Source organism: Podarcis erhardii (genome assembly GCF_964252035.2).
Source record: "Podarcis erhardii genome assembly, chromosome: 2".
Lineage (NCBI taxonomy): Eukaryota > Metazoa > Chordata > Lepidosauria > Squamata > Lacertidae > Podarcis > Podarcis erhardii.
This window is the reverse complement of record NC_138498.1, coordinates 1,520,054-1,534,325: the sequence shown is the minus strand read 5'-3', so window position 1 is coordinate 1,534,325 and position 14,272 is coordinate 1,520,054. Positions and strand designations below refer to the sequence as shown.

Here is a 14,272-nt window from a genome sequence, read left to right as displayed (position 1 = left end):
GACAGGCCGCGATAGAAAAGTTTGGGGTAAAGAGAAAATGAGGAGTGTCAGGGCATAGCCAGGACAGGGCAGACCATCAGAGTGGCATGGAGGCCAACAGTAGGTGGAGCCAGAGCCAGGTGGAGCCACTAGGAATTTGAATTTTGTCCCCATCCACCCAGAGCTCCCTTGCGCCCTTGTCAAAGAACTGTTTCAGCAAACACACACACACATGTCCAACAAGCAGATTTTGGCCACCCAGAGCAGCAGATGTTGGCCACACACCCAGGCTCCTAGCCACTCCAAGCCAGAGTGGAGAGGTGCGAATATTTGCACCCTTCTGGGCCTGCACCCTTGGCAGTGTAGCGAAAATCAACATTTGAGGCTGAAGGAAATCTTCACATGGCAGTGAGAAAACCAAGGGTGCTTATTGCTAGCAATAATGGCTCAGTGGGATCACTCTCCAAAAGCTGAGCAAAGCCCCAGAAGGGTGGGGCCTTCCTAGTATGCATAGCTGCTATCTATTAAAGGAATACACATGCATAAACTTCCTTCAATCTAAAGTTACAACACAAAACTAATTAAACCATGTATGGTCTTTCCTTCATTACCTATTCATTGAGCAAGTGAACAAAGAACTCTCTCTAAGCCCCCCCCCCTTGCACGTGATCTCTTTGCATTCCTTTCTATCTGAGGGGTGAAGACATTTGAAGGTACATCTCAGAACAGCCAGGCATGTCTCCTTTCATATGCAGATGCTTAGGAATGTGTTTACAACCTTGGGAGTAAAGCTGCTCCTAGCACAAGATAAGGCACAAGGCCTCTAGCCTGGCTAGTTAGCTGAGCTTATAGGTCTCTATGTGCATCAGCAGGGACCAACCTGCCCAATCCTTAGGTATGTCCAGTGCTTTTTTCCGGGGGAACGCAGGGGCATGCATACCCCTAAACATTTTGTGAATCTAAGTTTAGCCTCATTGAGGGGCAGTATTTCAATATGAGTAGGAAAATGAGAGTACCCCTAAACATTTTTTAGGGGAAAAGCACTGGGTACATTCCTGCACCCACTTCCTTGGTGAGTTCTGCGACCTGAGGAAGACAATGCTGACAGGCTGGCTGGTGGTGGGACAGTGTTGTATTTGTCCTAATGGACTAGCCTCCCTGCCCTAATGGTCCCCTTCCCTGCTGCCAAGGGGCCTGGGAGGACTGGGGGGGAGGATAGTCAGTGGGTGATTAACCATTTCCTTGCCAGTCATTTGCCCCTGAAACAGCCTCCTTTGGACTGTGCTCTAGCCTTTGCTGCCATTACGGCAGCAGCCACCAATGCATTCCATGGAGGCTGGATCTGCCTCAAGCAGTCAGGGAAGGATCACCAGACACCTACAGGCACCCTTTGGGACAATGGCCACCTTCATGTATCCCCCCTCCCCTGTAATAATGGGTGTTTGCACAGGGAAATGAAAGAGCATGTAGCAAAAGCAAGAAAAACACACATGTCTTGGGATAATCCTGCAGGCAGCATGACTGAGTCCGTAGGAAGGTATTGGTGGGAATGAAGATGCAGAAGAGCCTCAACTGTTATAAGCTGCTTTGTTGTGTGGGTGGGTGCAATTTAAAGGGTGTAACGTATTCTCAATTCAGTGCTTTTGATTTTACTTTTATCTTCACAAATACAGAAGCACAGGTGAAAGGAGAAAGAAAAACCTGCCTTTGCAAAAAGAACCACAACTACTTAAAACCTATTATTCACCCAACCCACAACAATACCCCTACAGCAAACAATACATTAACAGCCACTCTCAAGTTTGTTTGCTTTCCCCCCCAGTAAACAATTTATTTTCTATGCCCAAACCAAAAGAATAAATAAAGAAGTATGCCTTTCTAAGGCTCAAAGTGGAATTTCTTATTTTCACACTTATGAAATATTTATTAAAGCAAGAAAAAAAAAAGTTCCAGGCTGTTATTTAAAGTTCTAAGTTTTTAAAATGTAGCTCTACAAACATAGACCCACAAATGGGGGGGGGGGCAATTGGAGCATCTATTAATTTTGTTTTGTTACAATTCTACCTCCTTTAAAAAGAAAACCCTATAAAGGAAACCCATACATCTCTAAACATAAAAATGTAACTTATTGATCATCCAGTGAAGCTGAATACTGAAGGATTCAAGACAGATAAAAGAAAGTCCTTTGTGTCGTGCCAAGGTAACTATAGAACAAAGCTCCCCCAGGAGGTGGTGATGGCCACCAGACTAGATGGCTTGAAAAGAGGATCCTTGTTGGCATCCTCTGTCTCGGAGACAGTATAGTAGAAGAGTGTGCCTTTGGGGGTGAAGTCAAACTGTTGGAGGGTTAAGGCACCTGCTGTGTCTGTAGAGACAGATACGGGAGAGACATGTTTTGCTGCAGCTGGGGCGGATGAAGGTGTCCAGCTGTGCTGATGCTGATGCACCAGGGCGTTTCTTCTCTCTGTGCTCCTCCCAGCAGTCCTATCTCTTCTGGCCACTGCTCCGGGTGCAGGAGTAGACTGTGTCCAGGCACTGCTGTCGTCTTGCAAGGGATTCCCAATGGCAGGGTTGATGTGGCCAGCCTTCACGTCACGTTTTGCAGGCATCCAGCTTGGGGACAGGAAGAAGGGGGGTTGGAGGGTGTGCCTCATCCCACAACCAGACCTCACATTTGGACCAGGTTTTGGGGAGACTGGTTGAGGTGCAGCAACTGGAAAATATCACAGACCTTTACCCACCCACTGACTAAGTTCGTACACAAAGTACATATAGAGTTTTACTTTTTTTTCCAGATGATCTTTATTGAATTTTTAGTTACATACTGCACATACACATACATTCTATTTCACATTTGTTCTTGCTCTCCCGAGCTGACTTCTCTTCCTTCCTTCTTCTGGCTTTTTTGTGTCCTCTTTGACTTTTCGCATTATCTTTGTCCATTTTCCACAAGATTGTTCTTCTTCATTTTTTCATTAAATGTCCGTAAACAAATAAATATTTCTATATATACAAATTCTTGCTGTCTGTCTATATTCATTCACAAATATTGTTCAATAATAATCCTAATATACATTTTTAATTCATTTTCATATTATTATCCAGTAAATTTCTTGTATTTTCCCGTTATTAGATATTATTTTAATTCTACTGGTTTCCCTATTTCACATCATCTTCTCTATATATAACATAAATTTTCCCTATTCTTTTTGATATGTTTCATTCCCCTGATGTCGAATTTTTGCTGTTAATTTGGCTATTTCTACATACTCCATAACCTTGTACTGCCATTCTTCTATTGTAGGCAATTTTTGCTGTTTCCATACCTGATATTCTTTTAACAATGTACATGCTGTAAATTTTAGGCCGGTATTCCATAATTTTATCCACTTTTCATACTCAATGTTGTGGCCTACATCTATTGCCCACTTAATCATGACACTTTTGATATTTTCATCAATTGTGTGCCATTCTAATAAATACTCATAGACCTTACAGTGCTTTTTTGTTATTTCGTAGTACTGCAGTTTCTAATATTGATTTTGTTTGTTCAAACCCTCTTGTTTTCTTATCCTTTGAGAAGATATCACCCATTTGACATAGAGAGTTGTCAGGGAACTGCCATCGGAGCTCAGGGTGGTGGAGAGGCTCGGATGCTGGGAGACCCTCAGATGCTGATGAAGGAACCAGCAGGAGGAGAGGGAGAGTTTCCACTGAAGAAGGAGGGGAGGAGGAGACAGCATCGGAGGTTAGGCTCAGGGACGCTTCAAGCGAGGCCAGTGGTGAGAGCTCAGGACCTCCCCTTGGAACGCCCACTCTGCGCAGAAAGCTGTCACGCAGGGAATCAAGGAGGAGACTTTCTGTCAAGGAACTTTTATGTTGGAAGAAATTCAGGAAACGCCCACTGACGGATTCTGCCAGTGATTAAGGCAGCCACGCACTTATGGCTGTGTGGTTAGGGAGAGTTTAAAAACTGACTACAAAACTGGGAGCGTTTTAGCGCTTACGCACAAGCAACCCCTTATCCCATTACAAGAGTTTTAATTCTTTGCTACCTATTACACAATCTCTTGGAAGATTTACCTGCCTATATTCTAGAAAGCAATTCAGGGCAAGTTTAATATTTTCAGGCAATCATGGTCCAGGCTTCAGATTAGCATGAGGTGTTTTGTTTTGGGTTTAAAAAATAAATAAATCTGCTGCTTATCCTCTCTACACTTTTCTTGTACAGCTCTACCATCTCTGCCCACATATTTTGGAGTGCTGTTTCTGCTATCATGCAGTGGCCCAGTTACAGTAGGTGATTTTAGATCTGGACTTAATGGTCTTATGCTTCACCTGCTTCCGCTTTTGATGTTGTTGTTTAGTCGTTTAGTCGTGTCCGACTCTTCGTGACCCCATGGACCAGAGCACGCCAGGCACTCCTGTCTTCCACTGCCTCCCGCAGTTTGGTCAGACTCATGTTTGTAGCTTCGAGAACACTGTCCAACCATCTTGTCCTCTGTCGTCCCCTTCTCCTTGTGCCCTCCATCTTTCCCAACATCAGGGTCTTTTCCAGGGAGTCTTCTCTTCTCATGAGGTGGCCAAAGTATTGGAGCCTCAGCTTCACGATCTGTCCTTCCAGTGAGCACTCAGGGCTGATTTCCTTAAGAATGGATACGTTTGATCTTCTTGCAGTCCATGGGACTCTCAAGAGTCTCCTCCAGCACCATAATTCAAAAGCATCAATTCTTCGGCGATCAGCCTTCTTGATGGTCCAGCTCTCACTTCCATACATCACTACTGGGAAAACCATGGCTTTAACTATACGGACCTTTGTTGGCAAGGTGATGTCTCTGCTTTTTAAGATGCTGTCTAGGTTTGCCATCGCCTTTCTCCCAAGGAGCAGGCGTCTTTTAATTTCGTGACTGCTGTCACCATCTGCAGTGATCATGGAGCCCAAGAAAGTAAAATCTCTCACTGCCTCCATTTCTTCCCCTTCTATTTGCCAGGAGGTGATGGGCCCAGTGGCCATGATCTTCGTTTTTTTGATGTTGAGCTTCAGACCATATTTTGCTCTCTCCTCTTTCACCCTCATTAAAAGGTTCTTTAATTCCTCCTCACTTTCTGCCATCAAGGTTGTGTCATCTGCATATCTGAGGTTGTTGATATTTCTTCCGGCAATTTTAATTCCAGCTTGGGATTCATCCAGCCCTGCCTTTCGCACGATGAATTCTGCATATAAGTTAAATAAGCAGGGAGACAATATGCAGCCTTGCCGTACTCCTTTCCCAATTTTGAACCAATCAGTTGTTCCATATCCAGTTCTAACTGTAGCTTCTTGTCCCACGTAGAGATTTCTCAGGAGACAGATGAGGTGATCAGGCACTCCCATTTCTTTAAGAACTTGCCATAGTTTGCTGTGGTCGACACAGTCAAAGGCTTTTGCATAGTCAATGAAGCAGAAGTAGATGTCTTTCTGGAACTCTCTAGCTTTCTCCATAATCCAGCGCATGTTTGCAATTTGGTCTCTGGTTCCTCTGCCCCTTCGAAATCCAGCTTGCACTTCTGGGAGTTCTCGGTCCACATACTGCTTAAGCCTGCCTTGTAGAATTTTAAGCATAACCTTGCTAGCATGTGAAATGAGTGCAATTGTGCGGTAGTTGGAGCATTCTTTGGCACTGCCCTTCTTTGGGATTGGGATGTAGACTGATCTTCTCCAATCCTCTGGCCACTGCTGAGTTTTCCAAATTTGCTGGCATATTGAGTGTAGCACCTTAACAGCATCATCTTTTAAAATTTTAAATAGTTCAGCTGGAATACCATCACTTCCACTGGCCTTGTTATTTGCAGTGCTTTCTAAGGCCCATTTGACTTCACTCTCCAGGATGTCTGGTTCAAGGTCAGCAACCACACTACCTGGGGTGTACGAGCCATCCATATCTTTCTGGTATAATTCCTCTGTGTATTCTTGCCACCTCTTCTTGATGTCTTCTGCTTCTGTTAGGTCCTTACCACTTTTGTCCTTTATTATGGTAATCTTTGTACAAAATGTTCCTTTCATATCTCCAATTTTCTTGAACAGATCTCTGGTTCTTCCCATTCTGTTGTTTTCCTCTATTTCTTTGCATTGCTCGTTTAAAAAGACCTTCTTGTCTCTCCTTGCTATTTTTTGGAAATCTGCATTCAATTTCCTGTATCTTTCACTATCTCCCTCGCATTTTGCTTGCCTTCTCTCCCCTGCTATTTGTAAGGCCTCGTTGGACAGCCACTTTGCTTTCTTGCATTTCCTTTTCATTGGGATGGTTTTCGTTGCTGCCTCCTGTATAATGTTGCGAGCCTCCACCCATAGTTCTTCAGGCAATCTGTCCAACAAATCTAAATCCTTAAACCTGTTCCTCACTTCCACTGTGTATTCATAAGGGATTTGATTCAGATTGTATCTTACCGGCCCAGTGGTTTTTCCTACTTTCTTCAGTTTAAGCTTGAATTTTGCTATAAGAAGCTGATGATCTGAGCCACAGTCAGCTCCAGGTCTTGTTTTTGCTGACTGTATAGAGCTTCTCCATCTTTGGCTGCAGAGAATATAATCAATCTGATTACGATGCTGCCCATCTGGTGATGTCCACATGTAGAGTCGTCTCTTGTGTTGTTGGAAAAGCGTGTTGGTGATGACCAGTTTGTTCTCTTGACAGAACTCTATTAGCCTTTGCCCTGCTTCGTTTTGATCTCCAAGGCCAAACTTGCCAGTTGTTCCTTTTATCTCTTGATTCCCTACTTTAGCATTCCAATCCCCTATAATGAGAAGAACATCCTTCTTTGGTGTCACTTCTATAAGGTCTTGTAAGTCTTCATAGAATTTGTCAATTTCAGTTTCTTCAGCACCAGTAGTTGGTGCATAAACTTGGATTACTGTGATGTTAAAAGGTCTGCCTTGGATTCGTATCGAGATCATTCTATCTTTCGCCACTCTTTTGTTGACTATGAGGGCCACTCCGTTTCTTTTATGGGTTTCTTGCCCACAGTAGTAGATATGATGGTCATCCGAACTGAATTCGCCCATTCCCGTCCGTTTTAGTTCACTGATGCCCAGGATGTCAATATTTATTCTTGCCATCTCATTTTTGACCACATCCAACTTACCCAGGTTCATGGTTCTTACATTCCAGGTTCCTATGCAATATTTTTCTTTACAGCATTGGACTTTCCTTTCGCTTCCATGCATATCCGCAACTGAGCGTCCTTTCGGCTTTGGCCCAGCCGCTTCATCAGCTCTGGATCTACTTGTACTTGTCCTCCGCTCTTCCCCAGTAGCATGTTGGACACCTGAGGGGCTCATCTTCCAGTGTCATAACTTTTATATGCCTGTTGTCTTTGTCCATGGAGTTTTCTTGGCAGGGATACTGGAGTGGCTTGCCGGTTCCTCCTCCAGGTGGATCACGTTTGGTCAAAACTCTCCACTATGACCTGTTCATCTTGGGTGCCCTGCTCGGCATAGTTCATAGCTTCTCTGAGTTATTCAAGCCCCTTCGCCATGGCAAGGCAGTGATCCATGAAGGGGTCCGCTTTTGATAGTAGTGAGTAATTATTTCGCTTACTTCAAGCCTTGCAGCATTTGGGGGCCCTCCTGCTCATTCCGCTAAGCAGGGTCCTGGATTCCTGCCTCAGAGTCCTGCCCTGAGTACCCCACTACACCCAGGAGGACTAGCTACTTGCTTTAGGTTGGGGGGGGGGAGAGGCACAAACTCTTCAGCTGGCATTTTGGTATCACTCAAATTTGGCTGATCTACTGAGAAGTCATAGGAAGACTTGGCATGGTATCACTCGCTGATGATCTCTAATGTGCTTAATGTAAATTATGGGCGGGTTGCTGTGCCACATCCAGAAGGAGAGAGCATGAGGCTGGCTAACACGGGTCTGACCTAGTTTGCATTCTCTGTCCACCCTCCACTCTGTTAAGGGCTGCTCCTTCTGCTCTGTTTCCCAAGAGGCTTTCTCAATTTTCTTGCATGATGTGGTTGGTGGAAAGGAGGGACTGATGGACTCTGAAAGAGTACAGACTATCTGCCTGTGGCTTGTTTGCCTGGGAATGGTGCTCTGTGGGGCTTCCTTTCTCTCTTGCAGCCTTTCCCTCCAATTTCTTAGCAGGCGCCTCTTTAAGAAACTGAAATGGGATGGGGTGGGGGAAGAGAGAAGACAGCCAAATGGGTGATGAAGCTTCATGACATAACAGGAAAGGACAGAATAGGTCACGCCACAACTCATTACGTGCGTTCGGCATGTCCCAGGGCAAGCAGGGACTAAAAATAGCATTTGCTGCTCCATATTTAGTTGGGGAAAGAAAGGAATCAAGTGAATTTTAGAAACACATTGCGTTTGTGTGGGTTGGGAAGAGGGAGGTGGCATCGTGGGAAAGAGGGAAGGAGGGCAGGCAGTGCAGACTTGGGATGAAGTCAGTGTGACAGGTCTGCTCTTGTGGCCTATAACCCCAGGGTTATGGTCCCAGAGCCCTAAAGCATTTGGACACAGAGACAGCACTTTAATGATCAAGAGGCACTGGGTCAGAGAGTTTTTCCTCCTTGTCTTAGTCAAACAAGCACACAATGACCTATGTTTCCAGGATCTAGCTACATACAAGAGTTCCCAGTGTTCTGTCACACTCCCATGTGACCAAGAAATGAAAAGCAGGGAAGAAGGGGGCGGATAAGAAACAATGCTTGATTCTGATCAGCTGATTTCAGCAGTGGCTGGAAACCTGGGGTTGTATTTCAACCACAGCAGGGCATCTCTTCACTCACCCATCTCCATGCCACAGCAAGCCACAGGGAAGACTTTACCATGAGCAGAGACGGTTTTAGGGTAGCACAACTGGTGTGGCTGCACTGGGCACACACTGCAGGGGGTGTTAAAGCAATGCTATAGCAATGGAGCATGAGAGGTGGGGGACATAAAATTTTAGCATTGCACAGGGCGCTGCTGAAATTTGAGAGCTCAACGTCTGTCACGGCCGTGAGCACACCTGTCAGGGCTGGTTTGCTCAAACCAGCATTGCATCTGAACCCAGGATTATGGTTCCATTCACTCTAACAAACCATGATCAGTAAGCCAAGAAGAAACTTTGGCTACAGATAGTGGCTGGTTGGGAGCAAAAAAATGACAATCCTTGACTGTGAGACATAATGTCAAGTCAGCAATCATGTTTCCTCTGTGTGTCATTTTAGACCATTCCCTGGGAGGAGAATGGTGTCCCCCGGTGAGAGCTGCCATTTTTTAGCGGCAAGTGCCACTTTTTTTGCCAGAATGCCCCAGAGCAACAGAAAAGTGTGGAGAAACTGGATAATCTCTCTCTCTCTCTCTCTCTCTCTCTCTCTCTCTCTCTCTCTCTCATATCTCTCTCCTCTTTCTCTCTCTACTAAGAGCCATCCAATGAGGCTGACTGTTGGAAGACCCAGGAGAGATAGAGGGAAGTAGTTTGCCCCACAATGCCTAGTCAACGATGGAAATCACTCATGCAATCATACCTATCCAAAACTTGGATAACTTCAAAAACAGGTTGGACAAATTCATGGTCAATAAGTCTATCAGTGACCACTAGCTATGCTGGCTGTATCCCACCTCCCTGGTCTGAGGCCGTCTGCCTCTGAATGCCAGTTGCTGAAGAATCACAAGTGGGGTGACTGCTCTTGCCCTCCGTTGTGGGCTTCCCACAAGCATCTGGCTGGCCACTGTGAGGACAGGATGCTGGACTCGATGGGTCTGATCCAGCAGGGCTCTTTTTATGTTCTTAATATCTGTGGCATTCTGGGAAAAGAAGACAGTGGCTTATGGGAGGGAGGGAGCCACCAAAATACAGTGGTACCTCAGGTTACATACGGTTCAGGTTACATATGCTTCAGGTTACAGACTCCGCTAACCCAGAAATAGCACCTCTGGTTAAGAACTTTGCTTCAGGATGAGAACCGAAATCATGCTCTGGCAGCTCAGTGGCAGCAGGAGGCCCCATTAGCTAAAGTGGTGCCTCAGATTAAGAACAGTTTCAGGTTAAGAACGGAACTCTGAAATGAATTAAGTACTTAACCTGAGGTACCACTGTAAGCATTACTGCCGCCGCCACATAAAACAATAACAACAAAGAAGGGGGAAATGGAACTGAACATGAACAAATAAATGCTGAAACAAATGTGCTTTTAATGGCTGAATAATGAAATGAGTGAAGTTTTTAATAATGGAAACAAATGGACTTACAAAATAGAGGGGGAAACTGTACACCCCTAAGAATCATGATGTATTCTTGTTTAACTGTAAGCAGCACATTAGCATAATTTGATAACTGTCTGTTTTTTATTTTGTATTAAAGATCTCCCAGACTTGCCTGCATCTCACAGTTCTGCAAGTTTTGTGGGGAAGTGTGTCTGTGCATGCACACAATGACAACAGCCAATGCTAACTCTTCAAAAAGCCAGCAAATATTTACAGAGATGCCATGTGGGCGGGAGTCAGGCTGGGGAAGATGAGGAGAGACAAGCAGCAAATCTTTTCCACAGGCTGTTGTGTTGGCAGAACTTGGCATCTCCAGTCTCTCTGGTGGCTTCTTTTTCATGGGAACTCCGAAGAAGCAGGATAAGCCCTGCCTCTGTTTCTCAGGCTTTTTTCTAGAGCTTTCGCTCTTAAGATGCCTTCAGCCCCATGGCCTCCATGGCCAAATTTTCAGGGGTGGAGGGAGTTAGAGTCCCAGCAACATTTGTAGGACACTAAGTTGGGGGAGGCTGGTTTCAAGCTTGGGATGGAGGCTATGTGTAGTGTATTTCTTTACATTTCCTAATCAATAGATAAAACCTTTCTTATTCTCAGCTGTGTCCCTCCAGGTTGTTTGTAAGCAAATTAACATAATTTCTGATGGTCACAACTAGTGAATTATACTACTATATATTATTAATTTACTACACTATTCAGGAATAATTAATAATTATTGTATATTGTTGTCTAATTAATTAATTGCATTCGTATCCTGAATTACCTTCAAAGAGATCAAGGTAGCATTCATGGAAATATAAAGTTTTCATCCTCAGAACGACCCCTGTGAAATGGTTTGGAAAATGGTGATTGACTTCTTGGATGAGCAGTGTGTGTGTTTGTGTGTGTGTGTGCATGCACGTGTGCAGAGGACTGCTCCAAGTCTCCCTTTCTTCCATTGTGTTCCCTATGTGACAGCCCAATCTGAGATGGTGACAAGGGCTTACTGTGGGGTTTCCTATGTAAGACGCTTTTGACACTGTGGAGTGAGATACACTCCTGGAGCAGGACAGGATGGTAGAATGAACTGTACCACTTCAAGAAAAGGCACATTTTTTAAATCTTCCTCATTCTTTGCAAAGAGAGCAAGTGAGAGAGAAACAAATCTCTCAGCCCCACATTATTCTGCTGCATATATAGATATGACCCGTCAAAGAGTGTACATGTAGTAAACCAGAATACCCCTTGTTTGGATGAGATCTCAACTTGGGGCAAGAGAACTTACCTAGGCACATGACATCTTGCCTTTCTTTCTCTGCCTCATTTGCACTAAACTCCTATGCCTGCTGAAAAGCCTATTTGTTTATTTATTAGATTTGTGTTCCCCGCCCACAAATGAAACTCAAAGCAATTTCCAGGATTTTGAGCCTTTGTTCTCCCATGAAGATCTTCAGCACAAATACAACACCTCTTTAAAACCCCTTTCAGTTGGGTTTGACTGTCTGCCCGCCCCTGCAAGAGAATCCAGTAGTGCTTGCTGTGAGGACTTCCTGTAATTCTGAAACTGGTTTCAATGTGTAGTGCAAATATACTGGTGTCTCCTCCATCTGCAGGTATTGGGATTAGGAGCAAGGCCAGAAGCCCTGACCATGTAGCTGAGTGCTCTATGCTTCTTTCTTTTTGCAGACTCTCTTCCAGAGCCCCGATGAAGGCTGGCAGGTCTACACTTCCGCTCAGGCCCCCGACGGCAAATGTCTGTGCACGGCTGTCATCCCTGTCCAGGGCACATGCTCCAGGGACCTGCGCAGCCGACAACTACGGCAGCTGATGGAAAAAGTAAGTGATGTATTTTTAATTTGGGGTGCTGGTGGGGACTGCTCTAGACCTATTGCAGATGCTGATTGGGATGGAGGAATAGATCCAACTGTTTCTGCAGCATGTCACTTTTGCAGGTGTTCATTCATCAGTCTTTTAAAAATTCATTCTATAATGTATTAAAAACAGATATTTAAACAGAATTTAAAACAAAAAATTATAACAACAGGTGAAAATTAAAAGATGGAAAACAAAACTGCAAAATAGGCACATAGAATTAATACAGTTGCACTTGGGTTAAAAAAAACCCAAAGTCCAAGTAATGACTATCAACATCACCAGATTATCAAGTCTAGTTCCAGATTTGCCAAGTTTGTGACATGGGTCCATCTTGAAAATGATGGTTCTGCTATATATTTCATAAAAGAATGCCAAATCATATAAAAAGCATCTTCAGGTTCTAGTCCTTATCACAAATTATGTGTTATTTTCTCCATTATAGCTATATTCCAGAGACAGTGGAACCAAGCGCACTGTGTAAGATTTTGGGATGCTTCCTATTGAGTTGCAATTCCTATTCATGCTGCCAATATCATATATAAGACCAAGTATTTTGGTTATATATCTACATTAATCTATGCTTTAAAAAAATAATAATTACCGTATTTTTTGCACCATAACACTCACTTTTTTCCTCCTAGAAGGTAAGGGAAAATGTCTGTGCGTGTTATGGAGGGAATGCCTACGGGTGGCATGCCTACGGATTTTCCTCCTCTAAAAACTATGTGCGTGTTATGGTCGGGTGCGTGTTATAGAGCGAAAAATACGGTAACAAACAAGAAAATCCACATTTACATAAGAGGTTTTGAAAGCGTATTTCAAAAGCCCCCACTTATTTCTCAATGTATTTTATTTCAAAGGTGCAAGTTGAGCTGAGAACTGTATCACAGAATTTGGAGAAGTGTTAACTTTGAAGGATAACTATCTTCCAAATTCCAGCCTCCACAGTAGTCCAGGAGGTGCAGCAGTTTGTATAGGGGTTCACAAATATCAAATTCCTCAAGCAGTGCCAACAGATGCTGCAGGAATTGTGCCCATTTTGGTTGAGAAAGGAGCGAACACAGAACACTTCTCTTTTCCCAGGACATTCACCACGAAGCTACCTACTGCTCCAACAGCGGAGGGAGACTAACACAGCCACCATGGCTGGCAGCCACTAATAGCCTGTTCTTCCTTCCTCTAATCCTCATTTAAAGCCATCCCAATTCATGGCCATCATGATATCTTGCCGGAGCAAATTCTATAGTTTACCTACCCTTTGCGACAAGAAGTGCTTTGTTTTGTCTCCCAACAGTCAGCATCATTGGATACGTTGTATTAAGCAAGAGGGAGTTGAGAAAGGGGGAGTCTCCCTGTCCCCTTCCTCCACACCAATCATACATTTGGGTCCTTAGCCAAACCTTTCAGTCTGGTTGGGGCTCATTTCCATTCTATTGTAGGATTCATTCCAAAACAGAGCTTGAGGGGTCACAGCGTTGCCCTTTGTGCATCAGAGTGCATAGACTGCTGTCCCATTGCTAAAACAAGGAAGAAAGGGGTAAATCTCAGGTTTGGGCTCTCATTTAGGTACAAGGCCTGTTTCCTACCCCCCCCCTCAAAACAACTTTTAATTACTGCATTTCCCCCACAGCCCTTTGCTCTTGCAACATTTAATTGGAAGCCGGAGACTTTGATCCTTCTGTTAGCTGTGCTTTCTTCTCCAAGACAGCTCCGCTTCTTAGGATTCCAGGGAGGATGCATGGAGGCTTCCTCTGTCTCACCTTCTTCTGCTTAATGAGATGCAAATGGTGCCTTTATTGCTCCACATGGAGCCTCCACATGGCAGGCTGAGCAGTAAATCCCCCTCCTCCAGATTAATTGTGTTAAAATCTTATTACAAAGAGAAGACGGCTTCTTATTGACTTCGCACGTGCAAATAAAGTATTTATTAGCCAAATAAGAATTACATCAATTTACAATTGCAATTACTAGAAGCCCCCCGACAAAGGAGTTGAGGGCAAAAAGAGTCTGCCAAGCTCAGCTTTCACATGGCTTTTGAAAGCTTCAAAATGGGGGCAGGGATGGGAAACAAGGGACCCACTTGGCACATTTACATGCTAGCTGTTGATAAGAAACCTGGGAGTGCTTGTATGTGTTTTATAATGTGGGTTTCTAGCCCTCACAGTTTTTGGAAGATGACTTTGAGACAGTAGGGTGGGATTTAATA

The 14,272-nt window shown here is 44.2% G+C and overlaps 1 protein-coding gene across 4 annotated transcripts in view; it reads left to right on the top strand.

The window, feature by feature from the left end:
- OLFM2 (olfactomedin 2) overlaps positions 1-14,272 on the top strand; it is a 217,498-nt gene that overhangs the window by 132,779 nt on the left and 70,447 nt on the right. For all 4 annotated transcript variants that reach the window (XM_081851764.1, XM_081851762.1, XM_081851763.1 and 1 more), the window contains exon 2: positions 11,878-12,027. In XM_081851764.1, coding sequence (XP_081707890.1) covers positions 11,878-12,027 — 150 coding nt within the window. The remainder of the gene's footprint in view (positions 1-11,877; positions 12,028-14,272) is intronic.